Source organism: Vidua chalybeata, chromosome 14 (genome assembly GCF_026979565.1).
Source record: "Vidua chalybeata isolate OUT-0048 chromosome 14, bVidCha1 merged haplotype, whole genome shotgun sequence".
Classification (NCBI taxonomy): domain Eukaryota; kingdom Metazoa; phylum Chordata; class Aves; order Passeriformes; family Viduidae; genus Vidua; species Vidua chalybeata.
This window is the reverse complement of record NC_071543.1, coordinates 15,459,283-15,471,457: the sequence shown is the minus strand read 5'-3', so window position 1 is coordinate 15,471,457 and position 12,175 is coordinate 15,459,283. Positions and strand designations below refer to the sequence as shown.

The following is a 12,175-nucleotide window of genomic DNA, read 5'->3' as shown; positions in this document are numbered from 1 at the left end:
AAGTCAGATGCAGGGAACAGCATCTGCCACAGGAGTTTCTGACACAAGTTCTTGTTGAGGACTCCGACAACTTTCAGAACTCTCTTCTCACTTGATTTCCTCTATATTTAAATTAAGTGCCTGGTGGCACTGATGAAGTATGTACAGATCTAATCTCACAGAAGATTTGGCCACACCAGTGTCACCAGTAGAGGCACTGGGATATGACTGTGTGCACCAACAGCCTGCAAAGTTGTCCCTAGCACAACAAAAATAAAGTGACTCACCCTGAACAATTCTATATTTAAAGCATAAATCCTCTGTCAACATTAACAACCTGTGACTTTGCACCTCCATTTTCTCACCTGATTTTTATTTTCTGAAGGACAAACATTCCTGGTACACACTCCAAAACATTTGTCTTCCATGGTTGAGTTCCAGACCCTTAAGAATGGGCTCGCAATGGAAATGCTGACGTGCAGCTGGCTGAGGCTGCAGCGACACATTCACAATAGGCAACTCCTCAGCCACGGGCAACGGGGAATGGGCAGCTTTGGGGGACTGGGAATTGCATCGAACCAAGGACCGGAGCAGCACAGCATCCTACGATTGTCTGTGCACTCGTTGACTCCTGAGCCCAAAAACTCAGCATGGAAAGTGTTTGAGCTATGGGGTGCACCAGCTTGTTCCCTTGTTTGTGCTCATTTCATCGAAATTATTTGGCAATTAAGAATAGTTTGAGTCTTCCTTTGCTTTATCCAGAGGGCAGGGCTTATTGATAAGTCGTACAGCGTGTTCAAATACAAACTGTCACTGAGGCAGCTTTCTATCCTTTAAAAACACACTTTTGACAGTATCATCTAGCGCCTTCCAGCTCCTGAAATCGAACGGCGGAGTGTGAACATTATTTTTTTCATGCACGCTCCTTCTCCTGCCCCCGTGGGGCAGCGCTGCCGCGTTTCTCTCCGAGCACACGCCCGCAAACAAAGGCGTCGGGGCCGCTCTGCTGCGAGCACGGCGAGGCGGCTCCGCCGCCGCCCCGGCTCCTTCTCGCTTCCCCCGGCCGCGGGGAGCGGGCTGTGCCTCCCGCCGCCCGCGCTTCCTGCGCCCGCGCCTCGGAAAAACAAAACCAAACGAAACTTTTGGGTTTTTCGTTTTTTTCCTCCCCTCCCCTCTGTCGGTTCCGTGGGGGGAAGAGCCTCGCCGTGCGGGGCCCGCAGGCGGTGCCCCTCAGTGCCGAGCCCTGACAGCCGGTGTCCGCCCGGCCATCCCTGTCCCCTCATTCCTGTCCCTCATCCCCAACCCTTTCATCACCAATCCCTTGACCCCCCGTCCCCTCAGCCTTGATCGCCCTCAGACCTGTCCCTGCAGTCTCGTCTCACCTCCAGTTCCCTCGCCCCCAATCCATCCACCCCAATCACTCTCAGACCTGTCCCTCACCTGCATCCCCTCATCCCCAATCCCCTCATCCCCAATCCCCTCATCCCCAATCCCCTCATCCCCAACCCCTCCATCCCAATCCCCTCATCCCCAACCCCACCATCCCCATCCCCTCATCCCCAATCCCACCATCCCCATCCCCTCATCCCCAATCCCTCCATTCCCAATCCCCTCACCCCCAGCCCCTCCATCCCCAGCCCCTCCATCCCCAATCCCCTCATCCCCAATCCTTCCATCCCCAATCCCCTCATCCCCAGCCCCTCCATCCCCAATCCCCTCATCCCCAGCCCCTCCATCTCCAATCCCCTCATCCCCAATCCTTCCATTCCCAATCCCCTCATCCCCAGCCCCTCCATCTCCAATCCCCTCATCCCCAATCCTTCCATTCCCAATCCCCTCATCCCCAGCCCCTCCATCTCCAATCCCCCTCAGCGCGGCGCCGCCCGCAGCCCCGGTGACGTCACCGCGCGTCATTCCCCCCCCCTCCCCATGCAGGGGATTCTCCGTCCCGCCCTGACGTCACCGCGGTGCGGCGCAGGCCCCGCCCCCGCGGGCCGCCATGTTGGGGGCGTGCGCGGGGCAGCGCAGCGCGGCGCCGCCCCCGCCGGCCGGCAGCGCCCGCACCCCGCGCTCCGCTCCGCGCCCCGCGCCCGGCCCCGCGCCGCTCCGCACGGCCACCGGCAGCGGCCGAGCCGCCGCGGCCCCACAGCCGGGACATGGTGCCGTGCGCGCCGCTGGACGACGAGCCGCAGCCCTGCCACAAAATGGAGCTGTACGTGAGCGGCGCCGAGGTCAGTGCGGGGCGGAAGGGGGGGGTGAACGGGGCGGGCCGGGCCGGCTCCGCGCCCCGCCGGCACCTGCGCCCGGCTCGGCCTCCCGCGGCCCCTCCGCGCGGGGCCGCGCCGGCCTCGCCTCGCTGCCCCCCTCAGCCTGCCCGCCGCGCCCCCGCCTCCCCCGGCCTGCGCCCGGCCGCGACCCGCGCCCGCCCTGCCCGGCCCGGCCCGGCCCGGCCCCGCCGCCCGGCCCCGGCCCGCAGCCGCCGGCCCCCGCCCGCCCCCGCCGTCCCGCGGGCCCGGCCGCCGCCGCCGCGCAGCCCCGCGGCCGCCCCGGGCCCGGCCGTGCCCCCCGGGCGCGGGCCGTGACACGTGTGGGGGCAGCGGCACCGGCGCCCGGGGGAGGCCGGCGCTTTGTGTCGCCTCCCGGCTGCTTCGTGTCACAGGTGTCCCTCCCCGCGTAGCATCCGAGGGGCTGTAAACTCACTTTTATGGCCGTAGCTCCTGTGAAAAGTTACTTTAAGTTCTGGTGGAAATTTGCTCGCGCTAATGTGGCTGCGCATCCAGGTAGGTTGTCACTACGGAGGTCCCTTTGCCTTCTCGTGGAATAACTATACATTAATTACCATACACTGAACGACCTGAGAGAGCCAGGAGTGCCTGGCTGAGGTTTGGATGCTTAAACGTTGAATAACTAACTCTGCGTTAATTATCATAAACACAACGAGCAGAGAGAACCAGGAGTGCCTGGCTGAGGTTTGGATGCTTAAACGTGTTAAAGAACGAGGAACGACTTCGAGGTATTGCTTAGTGCTCGAGGTGCTTCATCAGCAGGGAGCAAATGCCATTTGAAAGAAAAGAAAAGGTAAAACTGGTTCTGTTGCAATGATTCCTGTGTCTCAGCAGAACGTGGTGCTCGAGCATTAAAACTCTTGCACTTTGAAATCGGCAGTGGAGGGTTGCCTATCAGGTATCGTCAGCTATGACAAATAAAAGATTACACCTAGGTCTGTTAGACACACAAAAGATGTTATCTAAACGAAGTTGCTTAAAACTGGTCCGACTTGCTTTCTGTCGTGCACTAGACTCCTATTGCAAGTGAAAAGGGTCTGTAGCAAAGTCATCTCAAAGTACAAAATGTGCGAGAGTGAAAGGATGTCCTTGTCTTGTTGAAATTTTTTTCTCTGTTAAAACTGGAAAGGAAAAAAAAAACACAAACAGATTTCTTAGTGCTTTTAGTATTTGGGGATTTTAGTACCACTGCCAAGTGCTATAATTGCTGGATATGCATCAGATATCAGAAAGTCATCAGAAGTATTAAGGTTTATTTATTGTTCGTGTTCGTTGTAAAAACAGTTTATTGTAATTGAGGTATGAAACATAGTGAAGGTCTGAGGACTTCCTTGGTCTTATTGATCAGTTCTTTAGAAAATATTAGAAAATTATGATGTGTCAGTGGTTAAATAACCAAGTGTAGAGTGTTGCAGCTGAACTGGGATGTGCATTCCTGGGTGTTTTTTGGCTGGACAAGCCCCCCCACCAAGGGGAGCCAGCAGAGCACGGGACAGGGGTGTCCAGCTGGAAGGGCTCTGTGTGTGTGTAACACCTGAAGGCAACTGTTTGCAACAGTCACTCTTTAAATTGTATTTCACAAGGTCTGTGTAAAGCTCCTCCAGTTGTGCTCTGATTAAAAGCAGATTAAAAGGTGTTTGTTGTGTCCGTGTTAAGTTTGGCCAGCAGCACTTAGAGCCCATTTGTGCCAAACCAGTTTCTTCAAGCTGAGTGTGAAGTTCCCAAATTACAGGAACAAATACTTGTGTTGTCATAACCCTTTCCATAAGTGATCTCAGGGGTGTGCTGCACTTCTCACTTGTTGGATTTCTACATCCACGTGGCTTGGGGATTCAACAAAGGTGTATTTTATGTCAAAATGAATTTTAGTGTGGCCTTTCACTTAAATTTTGCAGAATTAAGTATAGCTCATAGTACTCATTACAGCCTTGTATTGGCAGTCTGAGAGATCTCTGACCTTGGCCTTGCTGGAACTACAGTCAACAGAGCTACTGTGAAATAGGTTTTTATTTTGAAGATTAACTTGTGCCTTCTGGTGCTCTTGTCCATTAGCTGTGGCACAGGAGGAAAAATGCGAGGAATGGTTTTCTCTGAGGACTCTGCTTGTTGACTAAATTTAGGATTATGTTATTAGCAATAAGTGCATTTCCGGTAGCACTTGTGTTGACTTGGAGTGAAAACACCTGGCAAGAAAAGGAGGTGATCTTGAAAGTAGGAAACAAATTTTCATGCTTCAAGTCACAAGAACAACATGAACTTTTGGAAGAAATTATTGAAGGTCAGGATTGAATTATTTTGCCTTTTTTTTTTTTTTATGGGGGGGGGGTCTTTGAAGTGCTGAAGATTTGGGGCTGTGCGTGCACTGTGCTGTTCATGTGTTTATATTCCTGTGACAGTATCACCTGTGAAGCTGTTTTGTGACTCTGGGAATTCCTTAAGCCTAGGTAGGAAGAATCAATGTTGTGCTGTTAAAGCTTCAAATATATTCAGTGAACTTCTTTCCCCGTGGATATTGGATTAATAAGCATTTCCATGGTAATAAAAATAGGTATGAGAGTGTTGATCATAATCAAGTGTTGTAGATTATGAAAATGTAATTACAGTCTACAAAGAAACAGGAAAGTTAACATTAGCATTTTACTGGCCAGGCTGAATGAAATACAGAAATAGTTGGAATTGGGCAGAATACAGGAATTTGGGCACTTTGTGCCCCTTGAACTGGGAGGATTGCACTTACAGCGAGCTCTGTAATTGCTGTAAGCACATGCTGTTTGCAAGACATGAATATTGTTGAATTGCATAAATGCAACCTCTTCTCAACTACTTATTTTTGCAATAAATACTTCAGGAACCAGTTGCTTAATTGCCTGATTGTGACAAGCAAGACAAGGCTGAAACAAAAAAGTGAGTGAAAACTAAAGAATTCTGCTGGAAAACGGGGCTGTATCGAAAGTTGCTGCCCTCCAAAAGGATTTTTCATAAGATGAGCTCTGCTGCTGTTGTGCATAAGCTGCTGCCTTTGCCAGTTGAAATAAATACATCTTTGATTTTGGCCAGTGTTTTCAGTCCATCCTCTGGAGCACGTTCTGAGCCCGGTCTGTGAAAGGCCACTGAATTTTGTCAGTGTTAGGAGTTGCATAACTCCTTTGTGAGTAATTACTGGCAGTGACGTGGATGACTCAGCTCTACCTAGTTCAGTGCATCTCTCTCAGTCTCCACAATCGGCTGGTGTTCTGTTGAGAGGAGAAAGTAAAACATTGCCCCTCATTTGAGTGCCCTCAGCCATTGCAACAATGTACAGATTTTGTAAAGATCTTGGAGAACAAGTTGCCTTAAAAAAAAAAAAAAGTGTGCACGTTAATGCTCTTAAAGGGAAAACAATGAGTGTCTTTATGCATTGAGAAGTGCTTTGTATGCCACTTCTGAAATTCATTTTGGAAATCTGCTGTAGTATTCTGAGTCTCTGACAGGAACCAGGAGTGTGTTGCAGGTAGCTCACCTTGCTTCCTGTGAAGGCACTTCACAATAACCCTAAATCCAAAGACTGGTATGATTTGTTTGCTAATCATAGGTACAATTCTGCTATTTATGTAGTACTTCACTACATTAAGAAAAAAATTTGAAATAATTGCTTTCCTCAAGTTTAAATCTTATCCTTTTCCAGAATTGCCTGCCATTAAACATGATTTAGAGACTGGCTGCTTTTATGCCCTTTGATTCTGGAGTTAAGATCATGTACCCAGGCAGGAATGAAAAGATCTCAAGTCCTTTGCTAATTCAGTGATCCCTGTGCTTGGGGTCAGATTTGTGTCTTGTCAGAGCTATAACTTGTTGGAGGCACATGTAATTCTCCCTTGATCTGATAATGGGAAGGATCAAAATGTTCTTTTAAAATCACTAATTATATGTTGCTGAAGGTTTGGTGTCCTGTTTGAATGTATGATTTATTTGCCACAGGAAAAGAACTTTGTAGCTCTCCCTAGTAATTGATTATGGGTTTCAGGTGTTTTAGATTGCTTTATCTCCCTTTTTCACTTGGTGTGTTCAAGAGTGTGAGGGAGTTTAGAGGCCTCTTCCCTTTGTGGGGGGAATTGAGGGAGTGGGGCTGGCCCAGAGTTTGTGCAGGTGGGGAGTGGATGTGCCCAGAAGCCTCAAACTCCTCAGACCTATCTCAGGAAATCCTCAGTAGGCCAGTGTGTTGCTAATTAAATTAATGATGCAAACTCTCTATAGATGTAATTAAGAATAAATGAGGAACAAATGTGGTCGTCCTGTCAGGATATTTTTTTTCAAAGTCTTTTTGACATAATTGGGATTTCTGATGTAAGCTTCCACTCAAATATTTTGAAATAACTATTTGAAGGGTTCCTTCTGTTTGTGGGGAAGGAAATTGCTTATTCCTGTGTTCATGGGGGAGATCTGAGGTGCAGCTCTGGGAACACCCCAGGAACTTCCCAAATGGAGCCCAGGGAAGCAGGAGCTGTGGAGGATACAGGAGCTCTTGGTGACCCTTGGGTAGAATTTTACCTGTTTGAAGCCAGACAAGATTTTAGTTGAGTGGTGCTGAATACTGCTTTTTACTTCTAATTATAGTATGATGATAAAATTCCCAGTTCTGCTTTTTCTAGAATTTTTAAAATTCTGTTTGAATGCCTCAGTAAAGACATGTAAAACCAGGGCAGGATGCACCTGCTTTACATCTTCCACTGCTTTTTCTGGGATTAGGCATTTTTGCTGACCTTTTGCTTGGCTTCTTTCAACCAAAACCTGTAGACCCACCAAGTCCTAAGGCATTTACTGTGTAAACATCCTTAATATGGGAGAGGAAAAGATGGTTCCAATCTTTGGGAATACTGGGAATCCTCTGTTCTGCTGTACTGATCAGAGGAAGAACATGTGCAATTGTCATTAAGTCTTTTCCCAGCCCTTTGGGTATTCTCCCAGGGTAACAGGGATGGTTCCACCATGGGATCCATGGCCCTGTTTAATCCAGAGGCACATTGCTCCCTGCCAGGCAGCTGGGACCCTGAGCCTGCACCTCTGCAAAAGTGAGTGTCTGACCTGCCAGGTGCTCTGACCTAAACTTTGAGCTCATCTATTTACATAGTTCCTTTTGTTATTTTTTTACTAATCAACAACATGGGGTACTTTGTATCATTTCCAGATTGTGTGTTTGGAAAGTGTCGTCAATGTTTGCCTAAATGCCCGAGTTCAGTTTGTGTTTTCATGGGAGTTAATATTTAAAATGTTCAGTTGTAGGACTTGAGCAGCACTAAACAGCAAAATGATTGAAAGATGAAGGAATCTCCTTCACAATCCCAGTATTGGCTTCTTTCACCTGTTCTTTTTATAGAGAACTGTGCTTTTTAATTCTCAATAATAAATTAAATTTGTGCATTCATAGATATTTAGTAAAGAATGACTTAGAGGTTAAAATCTTTCTGTTCTATATGTTTGTGCATAAATATTCATGATTAAATCACTAAAAGGAGCCTCACTTGGCTGTGGAAGCTGCATTTTGTATCTGGTTTCCACAGAGGTGGGAAATAAGTATTAACTGTCACTTTTCTTTTTTGCCAGCTTCTGGTTATTGAAACGTGGCCAATTAAGTGACTGTACAAGACAGTAATGATTTGATTTTTGTCATTAACTTTTTTTAGCTGAATTACTTAACAAGCCACCAGACTTTGGGTTATATTCCAACAAATTTGCAGATTTTTGTTCCTTGTGGTTTTTTTTTTAATGGACAGTGACCAGGATTCACAAACAAATATGGCAAAAGTGTAGCTGTGTGTGTCAAGCAATAAAAGCAGATTCATGCCCTTGAACATCAAATTCTTTGCACTAGAAATTGGCAGGTGTCCCAGTCTGTATCAGTACCGAGAGACTGGACAGGAAAAACAAACACAAACCAAGGAGCAACAGTGAAGGGGAAAAGTGTATGATAGGAAATTGTTAATTAAGATGATTACCTGCCATAAAAATCCAATAGCTTAGTGTACTTGATTTGCCAGCAAGTTGGAAGTGCATTAAATGGTGTTCTCAGGAGCAACCTAGATGAAATAAACACACTGATTTTGGGTTCAAAGCCCCATCCCAGCCCCATTATTTGTATCTCTACTGTTTTCAGTGTATTTACAGTTCTTCTGCCTGGTAGTGTTGGTTCCAGAGCTTAAATTTAAGTAACAAAACTTGGAAAATGGTGCCCATCTTTATAGAAAGAAAAGGTGAAATGCACAGTAAAATCCCTTTGAATCAAAGTCCACGGAGGAACAATGTTATTATATTTCTGAGCACCAGGAGTAGAAACCCAGTTTATTTCTAGTTCCAAATAAGCTTTTTGGTCAATTTTGGTGGGCTTCACTTTGGTTCATGCTTGAATGTAATTTATGGTGTTGGGAAAAGAAATTGCACGGAAATGAGGCTGCAGGTCAGAGCTGGGCTGAACTTTGGTGTTACTGCTGGATTTATTCTGTTCATTTGTACAGTAACAAGCACAGTGAGTGTCTTGTCCCTCCTCCTGTCTAATTTATAAAAAAAACATGCAAAAAAAGAAATAAGTTATGTAGCAAATGAGTAGCTTTGGTTTCTGGATCCAGGGTTATGCAGGAGTGATTTTTGGCTGTTAGAGTTGGGGTGGCAACAGATAAGAAATAAATGATGGACATGGGTTGGAGGTACCATGTTAAACTGAGTTATGGTAAATAGAAAATGTGAAATGAAAATAAATGAAACTTTATGCTACTTTCTTGATCTGTTTTTCTGTTTTGGTTTTTTTTTTTATTTTTTTTCCCCAGTGAGTATATAGTCCAAAAATAAGTGCCAGTATTTTGCTACAAAACTTGGAGATTTCATTTTATCAAAAGCATTAAGTTGTGAATTAACTCTTAAAAGCTCTACTCCAAACCAGGAGTCTGTAGCAGCACTGGAAGTGGTTGAGGGTTTGTCTGGGTGACAGATGTGGTACAAACCTGTCCCTGCAGCCCCACCTGTTCCTCCAGATTCTGAGCAGAGGAATCTGGGGGGCATTTCTTTGTAGTCCTGTGTTTTACCAACTCCCGTGCTGACAGCAGCACCATATTCCAGTATCTTAGGCAGGGATTTTTAGAAAAATTCAGAAGTACAAGAAAAAAAAGTCATTACCCAGCCTAAGAGTTGAATTGGTTCAACTTGGTTTTCAGAAAAAAAAAAAAATAGTTTTCTTATGTCATTTGTAATTAGTATTTTAGTGTGAGACCTGCGTCATATCAAGGTAGAGATGCGGAGCAATTAATATATAAATAAATTAGCAATTATTGCTAGCAAAATCCATAATGGCATTCACTCATTTTTGTCAGGTATTTCCAGTTTTTAATGACTGCTTTGCATGTCTGAACAGTGCATGTCCTTCATATTTCTGGGTTTTGGTTTTTTTTTTGGTTTTTTTTTCTTTTTTTTAGTTTCAGCACTGAATTATTTGTGACTTAGAGAGTGCTTAAACTAAGTTTAATTTTTTTTTTTTTTACTAAAGCGGTGGGCTTGGTATTTTCAGAAAGGCTTGGAATCACTTTTGCATCTTTTCTCTTTAAACTGGAAATTACTTTTCCTTAGAAGACTCTAGATTTCTGAAAAGCATCTGCAGCATAGTTTCATGCATAACTGAGGAATTCTGCATTAGTGTCATCTTGTAGGAGTGGTATCTGTAGCTTTTAAAGGAGTTTTAAATTAATCCCAATTAAATAACACTGGCATAATAATAATAATGATGGCATTTACAAAGGGAGATGCTAAATGATACATAAGGGAGATGCTAAATATAACTACTGAGTAGTGTTTGTTTGAAACTACAGCTTTAAATTAGAGCAACCCCACCACCAGTTCTCACTTGTGTGCTCTGAAATGTAAATTGGTTGAATTTTGAACTCTTATTAATTTGAAATTGCTGGGTCTTAATGATGTTTTTAATTTTTTCTTTTTTTTTTTTTTCCCTGCAGCTAAATGGCCTTAAAATGGCAGATGAGCCTATGGAAGAAGGTGAACCATATTCCTACCATGTAAGTGTTTGATTCCTCCTCACTTCAGCCACTCATTAGCATGACCTGTTGCAGCAAAATTTATGCATTCCCAGCTCTTTAATAATTCCTGAACCCATCATTTTATTTGAAGAATATCTGAGGAGACTCTAAGTCTCAAAGAAAGCTTTGGAAATTAGTACCTGGGTAGGGACTGTAAATGTCTTGTTTGGGGAGCTCTGCTGCATGAGGCAGAGCTCTCTGGAAAGATTCCCTGTGCTGGAGGGAGCATTTGCTGATCCCTCAACCTCAGAAATGCTCAGGCCAACCTGGCACCTTTCATACAGAGAGCTGAATGCTGCTCTTGCTACAATCATTTGTTCTGCCTTTGTAGATTTTAGTGTAGCTGCTGTACCTTTAGCTCAAAGGTACTTAATTCTGCTTTTTTAGAGCAGAATTAATGTGTACATACATCAGTATGTTAATTTTACTTTTATGTAGAAATATCCCGGGTAAGCCCCTCTTGAGCATGGATTTTGCCCAGTGCCTGTTTAGGAGATGTTGAGGATGAGTGTTCTGTGTGCTGGCTAAACCTTGGACTAAACTTCACTCTCAGCCTGTGTGTGGTGAAATGCCTGAGTGCCCATGGAAACATTGGCCAGCATTTCTCAACACACTCCTCCTTGTGTTTTTGAGCAGGGTCACAAAGGTATCTGTTGCCCAGAGAGTCCCTGGCAGTGCCCAAGGCCTGCTTGGATGGGGATTGGAGCAGCCTGGGACAGTGGAAGGTGTCCCTGCCATGGCAGGGGTGGCACTGGATGAGCTTTAAGGTCCCTCCAACCCAAACCAGTCTGGGATTGTGGGATAAATCGATCTTGTCACCAGCTGTAACCACTGCTTTGTGTCACAATAACATTTATAAGGAAGGGATTTGGAGAATGAAGACTCGGGCATAGACTCACGTGGTGCCTGGACATTTCCTGGTGTGGAGTGAGTGAATAACGTGTCAGAGTGGTCTCACATGCAGCAAAGAAAGGAGCAGTGGATTTGTCTGAGTTTTCTACTGCTCTAGAGCAGGAGGAGGTTGCTGAGCTCTCGGGTGCCTGAAGCCACGTTCCAGGGAGCTGTGACAAAGGCAGGACTGATCCCAGTGTTTCCTTCAGCTCCCTGGCTCCTGGGGAACCTGCTGGGAGCAGGGAAGAGTTGAGTTCCCTCTTGTTTAAGGCCACTGGGTAGGAGCTGATGCCTCAGCTTGGAAACAAATTTGCTGCTCAAGCAGCAGAACACAAAATGAAATAACCAAATTTGCAGTTCGTGGAGGCCAAAGTAGAAATGAAAATGAAAGTGGCTTGGAGCTGCTCAGCTCTGTGTGCTCACTCCTTGGCGGTGATGAAGAGGTCTCTTACACCCCAGTCATGCCAATTTTCAGTACCTTAATGATAGTTAAGTAAGTGAAATTATATAGACATCTTTTGTGAAGATAAAACACTTTATTAAAAAAAACCCCTCATTTAATGCATCTCAAGTTAGTCTTTATTTGCATGGAAAACATTTCTCTCCTGAGTTCACATTTAGAAATCCTCTCAGTCTCCTCAGCAACCACGTGTGATGTCACAGGCTAATGGCTCGAGGTGGGTGATAAACACAGGAGAGGCTGAACTCTTAAAGAGCTTTTCTCATGCAAAGTTGCATGGTGTTAAGGAATACAAATTAGGATGGTGAAGAAAAAAGGCTTCTAAATAGAGTATTTACATATTTCATAGGAAGAAGCAGCCATTAAGTCTGTTGTACAACTGGGTGTGTAATTAGACAACTTGCTGCTTTCATCTGTCATCAGATGACTTCAAAATGCTGCTGTTCTTACCTGCCTTAAATTAGGCATGTGTTTAAAAAGTAAAGGAAAATGCAAAGTTAGGTGTA

General features: G+C 45.4%; 1 protein-coding gene across 5 annotated transcripts in view; it reads left to right on the top strand.

The window, feature by feature from the left end:
• Positions 1-2,082: 2,082 nt before the first annotated feature.
• The window catches only part of RPS6KA6 (ribosomal protein S6 kinase A6), a 36,830-nt gene continuing 26,737 nt past the window's right edge, over positions 2,083-12,175 (top strand). For 2 of the 5 annotated variants that reach the window (XM_053955548.1, XM_053955547.1), the window contains exons 1-2: positions 2,083-2,210; positions 10,238-10,297. In XM_053955548.1, the coding sequence (XP_053811523.1) occupies positions 2,136-2,210; positions 10,238-10,297 (135 nt within the window). In that variant the 5' untranslated portion in view covers positions 2,083-2,135. Of the gene's footprint in view, positions 2,211-2,692; positions 2,760-4,253; positions 4,543-10,237; positions 10,298-12,175 lie in introns of those variants that run through there. The other 3 variants (XM_053955552.1, XM_053955550.1, XM_053955549.1) reach the window with 3 other exon arrangements.